This window comes from Cyphomyrmex costatus, unplaced genomic scaffold (assembly GCF_001594065.2).
Source record: "Cyphomyrmex costatus isolate MS0001 unplaced genomic scaffold, Ccosl1.0 scaffold640, whole genome shotgun sequence".
NCBI classification, from domain to species: Eukaryota; Metazoa; Arthropoda; class Insecta; order Hymenoptera; family Formicidae; genus Cyphomyrmex; species Cyphomyrmex costatus.
Genome location: NW_017280201.1, coordinates 37,247 through 51,611, shown reverse-complemented (window position 1 = coordinate 51,611; position 14,365 = coordinate 37,247). Strand labels below are relative to the sequence as shown.

Here is a 14,365-nt window from a genome sequence, read left to right as displayed (position 1 = left end):
GCGAATATTATATATATAAAAGATCTTGCAGAGATATATTATATATATACATATATATATATATATATATATTTATATATACTTGTAGTGTCTTTTATTAATCTTTTAAATTTAAATTAACTAGTAGTTTTTTGAACATGGCCGGTGACACTACAGCGTCTCCTGATTATATAGGCACAGTGATGTATTCCAATAATTAAAAATACCGTTTAGATTCAGTATAGAAGTAAAAATTTATCGAAAGAATAGTTTTATCTTTTTATATCCGATAAAGGTAAAAAATGTATTGGCTCTTTTTATAAAATTTTAAAATTGACACTTTCTATTTTCGTATTTATCTTTAAAGATTATATTCCTTTATTGATCTTCCTTTATTCACTTTTACATTGATTTATTTTAAGCTTTCTAAAGATTTTACAAATATAACACAATTTTAATTTTATAGTGCAGTCAATCCATATATTTGACGTAAAACGTAAAATTAGGCTCCACGTTGCATAATTACCCGGCGCATTATATTCCGCGAATTTATCAAGCAGGTTCTGTTATAAGTCGTGTTTTCCACTCCGTCGACGATCTTCTCCCGTCGCGTCTCGCTACTTACTTCCATTCCCCGCGTCTTCCGTTTCCGCGCGCAGATTCGCGACGGCGTGGAAACTAACTAAGTACGCGAGACCAATTCAAACCCTGACGAACAAACGAGTTGAAATAGAATCCTCCGCGATTGTGCGATTAACGACGGAAACTATTTGGAAAATTATAGACGGTTTCATTCTATAACGTGATATTCATTTCTTTACTCAAACATAATTTTTTATTCTACATTCTAAAAAATATAGAGTAGTTTAACACCAAGGTATGAATTAAAAACGATATAAGCTTCAATTCACATCATATTTGTATTATTAACATCAACACGGTAAGAATTATAAACCGCTTTTGATTTTAAATTCATATGTATATTTTTTAAGATATACAGAGTACACTGAAAAAAAAAGAATCTGGTTACAGTCATTAAATGTTGAGTGAAATAATTTCAACTAAATATTCAGGTAATACAATCAAACATAATTTTGCCCTTATAAATATTTACCATTGGTAATACTCTCTAAACAGTAGCAGTGTCTATACAATTATCACTGTGGTACTAATGTTAACACCAATATAATATAGATTTAATACCATGGGTTTTTTAAATGCACGCCATCATGGTATTAATATAAACATCACAGTGAAAAAAGAGTTTGGTGATAGCGGTAAAATAATGCTAATTAAATACTACTTCCGGCCGAGGTAATATTTTTCGCAATAAGAAAAATTATTATTTTCAGATTTTAACATCGATATAAAGATGTCAAAAGAGCATTAATTATTAAATTGTTAAACAATTTAATTCGTGATAGTACTGCGATAGTTTATTAGAGTTGCGTTTCAAAACCGACAATTGTTCTCGGCGCGCAGTTTAGAAAGACTACATATATCAGTATATAAATTCACGCGAAATTATATATAAACAACTAAGATCCAGTTAGACTGTTATAGGCTTTGTATTCGTATTAGTTATGTAAATACTATTTTGTTAATATAACTAAACATTCTATTATACTTTACAAATATTTAATAAATGTTACCAAAAGGTATTAACGATAATATTTATTAAATATTTATAAAGGTAAAATTATATTAACCAAATATTTAATTAGCATTATTTCACTGAACATTTGGTAGCTATCATCAAATTCTTTTTTCAATGCAGAGTTTTAAATCGACACGAGTGTTGATATTAATATTAATACCAACACAGTGAGAATGATAGACACCTACATGGGTATTAAATCTACACCAGAAATATTAAACCCACGCTGATATTATTTAGAGTGTATTAATATAATTTTACTTAAAAAAATATTTATGAAGGTAAAATTATGTTTTAATTATAGTATCTTAACATTTGGTTGAAACTATTTCACTCAACATTTGGTAGCTATAATTAGACTCTTTTTGATGCGTTTGTAATGCTATTTATTTAGGGTATCATAAATGGTGACGATTAACAATATTTTATTTCGTTAATTGTGATGGAAAAATGGTATATACAAAAAGTCATATGATCTCTATTTTATTTTATTTTTCATTTTCCACATTTTCTTCCGTTAAATTTTCCAACGTTTTATTTCAATCTGCAGTTCCTAGCTGCCGTTCAATTAAGAGGTTGATACAAACCAGTAAAATCATCTGACATGTTTCTCTTCAATTATTTTAGACGGCGGGAAAAGGTAGCTGAAAGAACTACTCGTATTCTCTCTGACTGATTTCTCTGGCGGAAGAGCTTTGTGTTTTCTCTGGTGCGAGAGCGCTGGACCGCCGATTTTCACGATGTTCAATATAACCTGCGTTTTTATTAAAGTCACGTTAATTAAAAGTCGCTCGCATTCACTCGGAAGAAATAATAATTTTTTCCTCGTTTCGTTTCGAATCGACGCTACACGGGAAATCGAAGAAAAATATTGCGAGAGAAAGCTGGTGGGAGGTGTGCATACCGTTTTCCGCTCGTCCGTTCGATTTCACGCGAAACGATCGTCACCCAACGGAAATCAATGCCACTTTGTTTATCGAGAAGCACTCTCGCGATTCTCATTGGCCGTTTCCCCGTGTGTTACGAGAATAGATTGAATCAACATGCAATTACTATCTCGCAACGCTACGCTCGATGGCAATGCGCCATCCGTACGCGACGTTTGTAATTGTAGTTATACGCGATTGCATTGATACAAATATTCCGGTCGCACACAAGGTATCTGGAACAACGATCGTTTCTCCTCCTGGCAGTAAATAGCCAAACTCAATACAAGAAGAAATTCATGATGTCGCGCGTAACAAAATTTGTTATTAATTATCGTTAATTAAATGATTTACAAATAGGAGTATATATACAGAGTGGCGTATGTACATAATGTCATACCATTTGCTTTATAACACATTCAGTTTTAATAAAATTTATACAGAATTAGTATAGAGAATTAATTATCAAAACCTGGAAAATTGGATTATTAAATGGCAGGACATTTTGTGCGCCATTTTGTGTACACGTGCATATTATAATTATGCCATCTAATTATGTTACATCGAAGATATCACTGACGGAAATTTCAATGCTTTGATCAAAGTGTCATTATTAATAGCTGTGTTCCGTGCTGAGCACCGTATTCGTTTACATTTCCCTCATGCCATTAGAAGGAAGCTTTAAATTAGTTTGCTTTGATTTATTATTTAAACAGCCTTATGGACACATAATCCTATTTCAAAAGCCTTCTGTATCTCATTTCTTCTTCATTGAACATCGAGATTCTATTTGTGATGCTATAATATTGTCATACTACGTGAATGAAGTTATTGGTTGTTTCATTTGTCACAAAACTATAATTAATTAACTTTAAAAACCATTAACAAGATTACACATTTATTGTCAGATGAAAAGATCGAACAATCTACATGATCGTGTTATTAAATTAGCTCCAAAATTTATTGTATAATTTTGTATGAGCTAACTGTAATAAATTTAAAAGCAGCCTTCAAAGAAATTTCGTGCGTTTATATTAAATGGAAGCATCGAATAATTCTCGTTTATATCATTTATTGGTGATATATGCATAATTACAATTAATTAAAATAGATTCAAGAGTTACTGCAAAAGTTTTACATTCTTTCTTGATAAAATGACTATAAATAATTATTAAATGTATTACGGAATTAATAATAAAATTTATTGTTATAGAAATAATTCGTAATTATTTTAATATATTTTTTATTTATTCCTTTGTTGCAATTGTTCATTAATTTATTAAAATCAGTTATTTTTATTTAAATAAATGTAAAATTCGAGTGTTTTTTTTATCAAAACGCGCATTCGATTGTTAGCGAAATGAAATTCTGGTCTCTAATCATCGTCCTTTATCATTATCATCATTATTCGCAAATTAACTCTACACAGAAACTCTCTACACACACATACACACATTCATACCAGAATTGACATAGTGATCAATCGCGATTTTCATTATACGAGAAAATCACGCGCGATAAAATTCCGAGCTAACGTGACGCGTTTCCGCTTTGACTCCACTGCCGAAAATGCAGATTTCATTAAAGTCCAGCCCGTTAATATCCGCAATATTATTCTGTCGTGCATTGCTATCCTATCCATCGGTTCATAAATAACGTTGTCAAAGCGACGTTTATAAATTACCGATGATGTCACGCTTCGATACACCGGCGGCGTTTAGCTTTTTTCACGATCTCGTCCGAATATTGCGCGGAATGTATTTAATGTGTATTTTTGTCTAAACATAAAAAAAATTTTTGAAACCATTCATATCGCTGTTGCTCGAATGTAAAAATATATTTTGAAATTTTGATTTCTATAAAAATGTGTACATTTTTCTTCAATGGAAATTGAAATCTGTCTTTAACCAGAGAAATATTATTTTTAGTAATTTCCTCTATTTAAAGGTATTACATTACAAAATAACATGAAATAATATAATTGAAAACGTGTAAATTTTTTAATAAGATAGTAAAAATATTTATTTTTCTATTATACAAAATGATATTGTATATACTATTAAATATTAAATTTAAGTTAATTTCTTAAGTTAAATAATATTTTGTTATTTTTTTATCTTCGGAATGTCTCAAAATATATTATTTTTATTCAAAACACAGTATTGTTTTATTCAAACAGTATTTTAAAAAACCAACCATTTTTTTTTAATCAAACCGTTTCTATAATTGAATTGCTGTGTGTGAATTTCAAAATAAACAAAGTATTATCAATGTATATGCATTTAAATAATAAACTAATTTGAGTGAAATTAATACATTTCTTGAATTAAACTGTTTAACTCTATTATTTTAATTAATTTAACATATTGAGAATAGGAGCAATGGTGACCTGTAAATAATTTAAAATATTCAGATTAGGTATAATTTGATATTAGGAATTTAACAGTGTATTAACAATATTAGCCAACAGTAGTCCAACTGAAAGTAATCTTGTTAATTCAATTAGTATTAATGAAACAAACAAAGTTTAATTTATTTCATTAACACTGTTACTTAATTATTATATTAATATTATTTACAATTAGACTGTTATCCACTAATACATTGTTAATATGTAGATATATCATTTTTTTGTGTAAGAATTTTTAGAAGATAATGTCATTTTTTATGCAACATTCAATTTTCAATTCTGATTGCAGTTGCGCCCATCGCCAGTCTCAAGATAGGTTCCACTCTGAATCCGAAGAACATCAAGGAAGGCTCCGATGTTTACTTTGAGTGCAACGTCAGGGCGAATCCCAGATCGTACAAACTGACCTGGTTCCATGAGGTAGGCGCTGCATCGACCACTCATTCACTTTTATTTTTTTTTTTTTGCAAATTGGGACCACCAATATGTGGTTTTCGCCATAAATCGAATGTTTAATGATGAGGTGAAAACGATGCGCAAATATTCCGCAGTCAACAGAGTGCCATTCGTATATCGACATAAATATAGACTGAATTCTAATTGCGTATGTGATACACGAAATATGAATGAGTAATATGATTCAATCGCTGTTTTTCGATAACGGTAATCGAAACGTGGTTAAAACTTAGATTTTAATTAGGGAGCTATATTATACAAAAACCTTAATATGAATTTATTATATTGACGTGGTTACCTTATTATATTTGGTTCATTATTGCTTTGTATTATAGCTTTTACATACTCTGGGATCGTTTTAAATATTAATTTATACTTATGGACATCGAGAAAACTGAGAACTTCGTAATCATTTAAAGTATGAGAAACACATTTTATTGTTAAAAGTATATTAGTTCGAAATTAATATAATTTGCGTTGAAGATGGTCCAAATTGCACTATAAGATATATAAGATGTTATTGTATATAGAAGAGTCCTAATTTTTTTTCAGTAACATGAATTCTATCATTGAAGTAATTTTGACGACTTTTATTAATAGTTGGATTGTCTTTATGTTCGTTTAAAGTTTATTCTCGCATAATTATCTGAACGAGATTAGTTTTAGACAGAAGATATAGATCGTAGAGAAATCAGTCGAATCGTTATCAAAGGTTATCTGGGTTAGTTGTAATTGACCTGCAGGGCATTGGTTGAACACTTCCAGCATGACCTGCTTTAACCTATCCTAAATTGCACAATATACATCTCGTTGTTGTATAATGATGTTATTTCTCTCCAAATGATCTTACCGATGGTTTGCAATATAAGCACTATTGTAAATGATTACTTTATTAAAATTGAAAGTATACAAAAATATAGCAATAATTTAAATGTGAAAAGTTTTCGTTGAATGAGTCGTACATGTGAAAACAAGAGCTAAACTTTTATATTTTATCTACATTATATAATACAAAATCTTTAATTTTCCCCCCTTCATTTTCGTAAACGAGGAGAAACATTAATTTTTGGATGTCACAGATTTTAATCTTGCTTTTTCTTTCTAGTTGTTGCAGACAGATACTTAATTTTAACTATGTGCATGATTAATTATCGCGCCGTGTAATGTTAGACAATATTATTTATAAAACGGTGCATCGCGTCGACTCCTGTCACCAGGAAAATTTCGATTATTATTAATATCGACCTTTCAATTCCATTAGTTTCAAAGAGACAAAAGTGGTGAGGTAAACGAACTCATGTACATACAGACATATATTTAACCACTGCAAACGGCCACGGGGCGGAATTTCAGGGACGACCGATTTTACCAGCTATTTACGCGGGTCCTAATGAAATATCCCCTAATTAGTACGCCTATTCCGTCCGGCATTAACATTGCGTTCGTCTGCCTACGGCACTATTCGATGCATGCAGCATTAGTCGAAATGAATTACGCGAATCATTGCGCAACGCTGAAACGATCGCGCGTGGACTGGATGGCATTTCCGCACTACTAAAAACAAATATAAAAAATTTGAAATATTAAAAACTGCAATGTGACGTTATTCAGATTGTAATTACGTTATCGACAAAGGCAGTATCGTAAAAAAGATGGATTTTCGAAAATTTAACAGATGCTAAAATATCGCTGAATTATCCGAGATCGGGATTCAACAATTCCTTCGCATTTCATATTTGTTGAATTAATTCTTTATTGATGGGCAGCTCCATTTGCGACCATCCTCTTTTATTTTGTAAACTGCTCGTTCGATTTTCAATGAAACTTGGTCTGTAGAGTAATTTACTAATGCTTTTCGGTTAAAATTGTATTATAAAAATTTCGAAGTGGTAGATTCAATATTTGCGGATAGAATGTTTATAATTTGATTATCATAAAATTCGATTTTAAGGAATTTTTAATTGCAAGGCACCATCAAGTTTCCAGTTTCGATTTATTTGAAGTTCATTAAAGTTACGTAAACGGTGCTGATACCATATCTAAATTGATTTCCAAACTTTGATTGTGCCCTGTGGCACTAGATCTTCCATTGAAGGTTACTTGACAATAAACTTGTTTACACCTGTTTGCATTTTTGCACTCAGAATCTTCGCTTTATCTCTCTTTTCAATATCCGAATATGTATTTATTTTAAAAGTACATTTTTGTAGATTTTTTATACAACTCGAATAAATCAATTTTCAGGCTACATTTAAATTCAACTATCACATGAACCGAGTTTCATAATAATTAGATTGTTTATTTGAAATGTGAATTTTTTAATCAGCCGACTCCGAAAATTCTTAGAAAATTAAAGTCTCTTTTATTTTTTAAAACTTTTGGAGTAAAATCTCACTGCAAAAAAGAATGAAATTACTCGTACCATTTATGAAAAAAAGTGAAAGCACTCTTGAATTAGAATGGTAGATTTTTTCATTCGATTTTTTTTAAGTAAGATTCATTCCAAAGAAAAGAAATCTCGCTCCTTTTTTTAAGTAAATCTCATTCCAAGAGAATGAAAATTTGCCACTTTTATTTATAATAATAGTACAAATTTTTTCAATAGGTATAGTATTTTAACTCTATTAAAATAAAATTTCACTCCAAGAAATTTAGAGAAGACTAAGTTTCTTTGTTAGAAAGCTCTCTCAAAAAATAAATCAAAAGTTAAACAAAAAAATTCTACTTAAAAATCAAATATCGAAGTATTGTTTTGAACTGAAACAAGTTAAAGCGATATTTTATGCGTTATAAGCGAGTACGAAAATGTCATTTGCCAGAAAACGAATTGCCGAAGTTAGCGTGGAAAGATCTTTAGCTCCCGCATAATCAAAGGGACGCTGCTTCGCTGTGGCGCGACGCAATTAATCAGATTTGAAGGCGCCCCGGCACGAGACGATTTACTCTCGGATTAGTCTCCGAGGAAACTGCGGAGGAAAACATGTCTCGAATTTTCCTGCGAGTCTAGCCTCTAGAAAACCTCGCACTTGTGTAACTTTGAGTATCTCCGTGCAGGATTACGTCAGTCTTCATCGTCTCGCGTCGTTTCACGTGAACGATCATTCGCGTTGGAACATTAGAATGTATCCAATTCTTCTCCCATTTTATCTAGGCACTTTAAACGCGATAACAACGTAAGCGGAGAAAAGTTCTGATTCTTTCACCTTTCGACATACAAGCGATATATTCTTTTTCCCGTGGAGACAATCGTCAAAAGCACATCGTGCAAGATTCTCTTTATCTTCGGTCAAGTATCGTCGGATTTTTAAGTTAAGCCTCTTGAACAGGATTACGTCTTTCATCATTTTCCCTGCTCTTTCTCTCTCTCTCTCTCTCTCTTTCTTCACTCTCTGGAGACTATCGATCCTACGAGCGTTTCCTCGATTCGCTCGTAACATCCTTGGCGTTCTATAAGTATATCAAGCAATGCTATGTCGCGCGCAAATTGTGATGTTCCATGAAAACTGCATCGCCGACTCGAGTCAATAACAATCCTTTGTTAGCTTCGATGAAACTAAATACGACGCGCTATCTTCGTCTCAATGAGCAAACCAATACTCCAAATAGATTCACAGAATCAACGTAATATCTTTCCGTCAAATCACAACAATCGCTCCCATTCGTGTACATTGCGAATAAATAATGCAAATCGAGTAACGTGCAAATATTTTCTAGGAATTACCCAGCGAGATTACAACGGAATTTCTAACGGCGTTCTTCGCCTTCGTTGTTTTAATTGAGTATAAATTCAGCATATAAAAAGTTAAAAGAAAGTAGTTATTTCAATTTATTTCAGCACTATGTAATTTTAAAATGAGATATTTTTCTTGTGCATGAACGGTGATGTTTTATTATTTTAGTTTTATATTCCAAGATTCAGTTTTACTTAACCACATATTCGTTCATACTAAATAATTATTGTCTATCTAACTAGAATCTACTCTCAATATGTTACTACCAATGTATCACTTTGATCTGCTCTCACATCGTCTGGAATGAAATCTCGTTCTAAAAGACTGAAAATTGAACCAGTCTTGAAAAAAAGTAAAAATATTTTCACTCTTTATGGGAGTGAGATTTATTCCAAAGAAATAAAGAGTAAAAATCTGCCTTGAACTTTTGTTCAAGAATGAAAATATTTTCACTCTTTTTTCAAGATTGGCTCAATTTTCAGTCTTTTGGAATGAGTTTTTACTTCAGAAGAGATTCGAGAATAAATCTATATCTACGAATGCTATTTATCTTAACATATCACAACCATTGTATTATAATTTTACTCCTTACACTATTTATACTAATTTATACTAATGTTAATAATTACTTTGCTACTGCACAATTTTCACGCAAAAATAGTAGTATTTTTCTTTATCTTCATAATCTCGTATACTTTATCTAATAACATAGAACGGGACTTTTCCATTCATTTCTAGGGATAATGTTTACGTTTTCGCAATATTAAAAGTTTATGTTTTTGTAATATTAAACATTTGAAAATTATGCTTGTTCACTTAAGAAGCAATCATGATTGTAAGCACATCACTGCAAAGAGTGTTTGCTGTCGTAAATTTTAACTGACGGAATAGCCCCACTCTATAGCCTAATACATTTTTCATAATTATCCTGCACTTAAAATCCTTATTCATACTTATTCTCCTTTCTTCTCTTCAATACTTTATTTTTTTCTTTCCGCAAGTAAATAATAAAACGATAACATAAAAAAATGATATGTAAAGTGAAAGAGAAGATTTGACAGGAGCGCGCGTATTATATTATATATTGTATACATATAACGTCTTCTTTGAAGAGACGAATTAATAAATCTTAACTTAATATAAATTTCTAAGTTTTTTCTTAGAAGATTTTCAGAAGAAAGAGTTATTTTAAAAATGATGTCATTAAGCGGCGTCTACAATGAGATTTTAAAGGCGTACAATTTAAGCTTTGAGCTTTAAACCGTAAAAATCGATCAATCATAATTGATCGTTTTCCACACATTCGACTGTGATTGGTCAATTTCTTACAACTTAAGGCTTAAAAATAAAGTTTAACGCCTTAAAATCTCATTGTAGCTTAACGCATTGTGTGTGCGTTTTTACGCAGATCTTAATCACTTAAGACACATAATGTAATTGATTTTAACGCAAGTAAAGACATAACAAATAAAAATAGACGCTGTCTTGGATACAGGGAATAGTTCCCTCGAGTCATTTTTTTCTTTCTCTCTTTCTCTTTCTTCTTCTCTTTTCCTTCGCCTCTTTCTTTTGCATACTGTTTGCTTCGGACAATTTCGCGGATCGTTTGTCTCGGTTCCAGCAGCGCGACGCTGTTGCATATTTAAGCGAAAAGACGGGCGCGAAAGGAAGAACGTTGACTGTCCTCTTTAAATTTGTAAGAGGCAGGACGAAGGTCCTCACGGCATAAAGGAGGGGGATCGTCGCTCCTCTCGTGCGCGCGCTTACAGGACGATTTTCTCCCTTGGATAGTCGCGTGCGCCGCCCGAGGGGACGAAAATTTTTCCTTAAAGGGGCAGGAATGCCGTAACGCGACTCCAGAGAATTCCGGGCGAAATTTCGCGAATTATTTATCGGCTCGGTGCCGCACGCCGAGAACGGAGACGACAACGACGAAAAGTGTGAGGTTGCACGTCTCGGATAAATGATGTGGTGAATCGCGCGAGAAAATCGAAGATGGTACTCGGTATCATTCAAACAGCATCAAGACTTCTCCTGCCGTGAATCCTAGAAAGAAACTTTTAATTGGACAGTATTTCATACAAAAAGGAACGAAATTGAAGATATTTTGGAGATGCTCTTGCAGCTTCTTTTCTCTCTTTTTCTCTCGTTTAAAATACTTTATAATATAAAAAATATTCATAAGAAAACTTTCTTCTGTAGAAATGAAGAAAATAATTTATATGAAAAGAACTGTAAGCCGAATGCTTTAGTATCTCTCTTATTTTTTTTTTTACTTCATTGCGCTTTCAAGTGCCAACTTTGATTTACTTCGTTGCATTTTCCTGCTCGGTAAAATTATTACCGATGTTCAAGCTCTCGCGAAGAATTTAAGAGCCCGATGCGGTGAATTTTCGGCGGCGGCGACGGGGCGGATCGAGTAAGTTCACCGCCATTCGAATGGAATTTTAGAGCAAGGATAATTTGGAATGTCTGCAGCCATTCGTGCGACCGCGCGAGCGTCGGTGTGCACTCTCGTCGAAATTATTGTAAATTTACGAGCACCCCGTTGTCACACCTCCCGTTCTGTTCGTCGAACCGAACCGATAAATTGCCCACGAATCACCGGCCGCCGTTGGTTTACCAATCCGTAAAAACGTCCGTACGACGAACATTTTATTGTGAACGGATAACACGCGCGCGAGTATGTGTGTATGCACGCGACGCACTGTTTACTATTGGACAAAAATTGCGGCAACTCGTTCACGAATGACAAGGCTCATTCTATAGCCGCATCCTTATCAAAGATTCAAAATTAATCTGGATTTGATCGACGTCAAAAATCGGGGAACACGATATTTATCCGGATGTTTGCTCTCTCTCTCTCTCTTTAAATTGTACTGTAGGGCGATCATCTTAAATTATTTATCATTCTTCCGGTCTTTAATAATTTAAGTACAAATCACTATCAAACAATAGTAAAATTATAAAAGATATTTAAAAAGAAATAGGAATGCGAAAATTATTTATATTTATCTTTATTGTTTATTAAATTATTTATCTTTTGCTAAAAAACATTCTAATTTGTTTTTTTTTTTTACTATTTATTATCGCTAGCTGCAAATTGCAGGATGATATTAAATATAGAATAGATGTAATCGATTCAATGCAACTCTTGTTATAGCATACAAAAAGAATGATTTTGCTGAAGTATCTAAAAATTTAACTAATACAGATATCTGACAATAATGCTCATCAATCTGACAATAAATACCATTGTATTCTTTAATGTGTGGCGTTTGATTAAAATAATTGTTATAATGTATTTATTTGTTAGGGCTGTGTGGCTCCGCGACAAAACGGTTGCTTCGTAATAATATATTTATTTTTCTGAAAATTACAGCAATTAAAGTTGGATTGAGTGTGTCATACCATTCATAGCACAGTATATTGCACTCGTTGCACAAAATAATATATGGCATTGAAGGGTTATTTGAATTTGCCTTGTCACGTTGCTTTAAGTCAATCTCTTTAGCAACAACCGCGTAGCAAAAACTTCTTTAACTCGCATAGATAAAAAAAAACGTGACAAAACAAGTAGAGGCAAAACTACGGGCAAGAATATTTTTTCCGCTGCGTGAGCAAGATGTTTCGCGTGAGCTGGAATCGCGCACGGAACCGAATCGTGCAGGTAGACAAGCATCATCCGGGCGAACAGTGACGATTCATTCGCGAATCGGTTCGCAGTTGCTGCCATTTCGTCTGGAAATTGAAAGCGAGAGGGAATTGCAAACAAATATTTGAACGCGCCTTTGAAACCGCGCGCTGACCGATTTCGCTTTGTTTCCAGGCACAAAATAACGCACGCATGATTACGCTGATATAAGAGCTTGTTTGTTTAATGTTTCTTTTCTAATTTAACGTTGTTGACTACAAATACAGGAATATCTCGTGCACTCGATACTTTCAATAATATTGTCGTTAAATATTTTCTAGGGCTTGTTTACGCAATGGGGAAAAAAAATTTATCAAGAATAGCAAAATCACGATAAAAATCTGAATCGATTTAATAAATCACTCTTAAACGTTTAAACATTCTTACTTTCTCGTTCAAATATCATTGCTTGATATTGTCGCTGGTACTGTTCACAATCGGTTATTTCGTCTCTCGCTTTATTTGATATTTCGTGAAATTTCGTTACAGTGTGTTACTGATACCACATAAAGGATCCGATCGAGTGGAACATAAATTCGAAATCGATGGGACATGATTATTATGTTAGCGTTGCGGCATGCATTACATAGCGTGCTATGATATAACATCATTATATCATATTATAGAGACGGCATTTCGTGTTTTGCGATGACCGAATGAAAATCGAATCTCCGTCAATTAACGTCGTCATGCGTATTTTGGGAATTTGAGACTTTGTCCAACGTTGGAAATAATTCGATACCAACGGACTTCGTTGCATCGACGAAAATACGATGAAAATTCGAACGGAAAAATACGGTAAAATTGTCTTGTTTTCTACAATTTTTTTCTACTATTTAGGCACATTTATTTATAGATACAAGTTTTCTCTGAGAAATATTATATATTTCAAATTCTGTACTGAAAGGATGATCTTTTAAAAGTATTTAAAAATTTTGCTACAGACACATAGTTAAAAACATTTGTTAATTATGCGGAAACGGTTCATTCACGACCTTGTTGAATGTTTAACATATTTGATTGTTAATATGATTATGCTATTTAAAGATTTTGTGATAAATTGATATTCCACATTTCTTAATGTATTTTAAAACATAAATTCTAAGATGAATAAAATACATAATTTAAATCATAAAGTTAATTATTCTGAAAAAATATGCTATCTGCACAATTTGCTTACAAATTATACGTCAGTATCACCTTTTATGCAGTAATTTTTTTACATAATATCTGTATCACTTTCTAATTCATTTTTTGTTAAATTAACGAAAAAATTGGGGTGGATTATTTGGAACATGTAAAATGTATTAAATTTAACATTCCAACAGTATAGATCTAAAAATAATTTTGTTTAGATTCTGTCAAAATAATTTTTAAAACATTCAAACTGATTGAAAAAATATCAAAACTTTTTGCAGCGTTACTCGTTATACTTGAAATTTTTACATAATTATTTTAATAACCCAATCAAAAATTATTTCCAGATCAATATATATATATATATATATATAT

The 14,365-nt window shown here is 32.2% G+C and overlaps 1 protein-coding gene across 2 annotated transcripts in view; it reads left to right on the top strand.

Moving 5' to 3' along the window:
• LOC108779928 (nephrin) overlaps positions 1–14,365 on the top strand; it is a 320,256-nt gene that overhangs the window by 279,509 nt on the left and 26,382 nt on the right. For both annotated transcript variants that reach the window (XM_018547494.1, XM_018547495.1), the window contains exon 10: positions 5,262–5,392. In XM_018547494.1, coding sequence (XP_018402996.1) covers positions 5,262–5,392 — 131 coding nt within the window. The remainder of the gene's footprint in view (positions 1–5,261; positions 5,393–14,365) is intronic.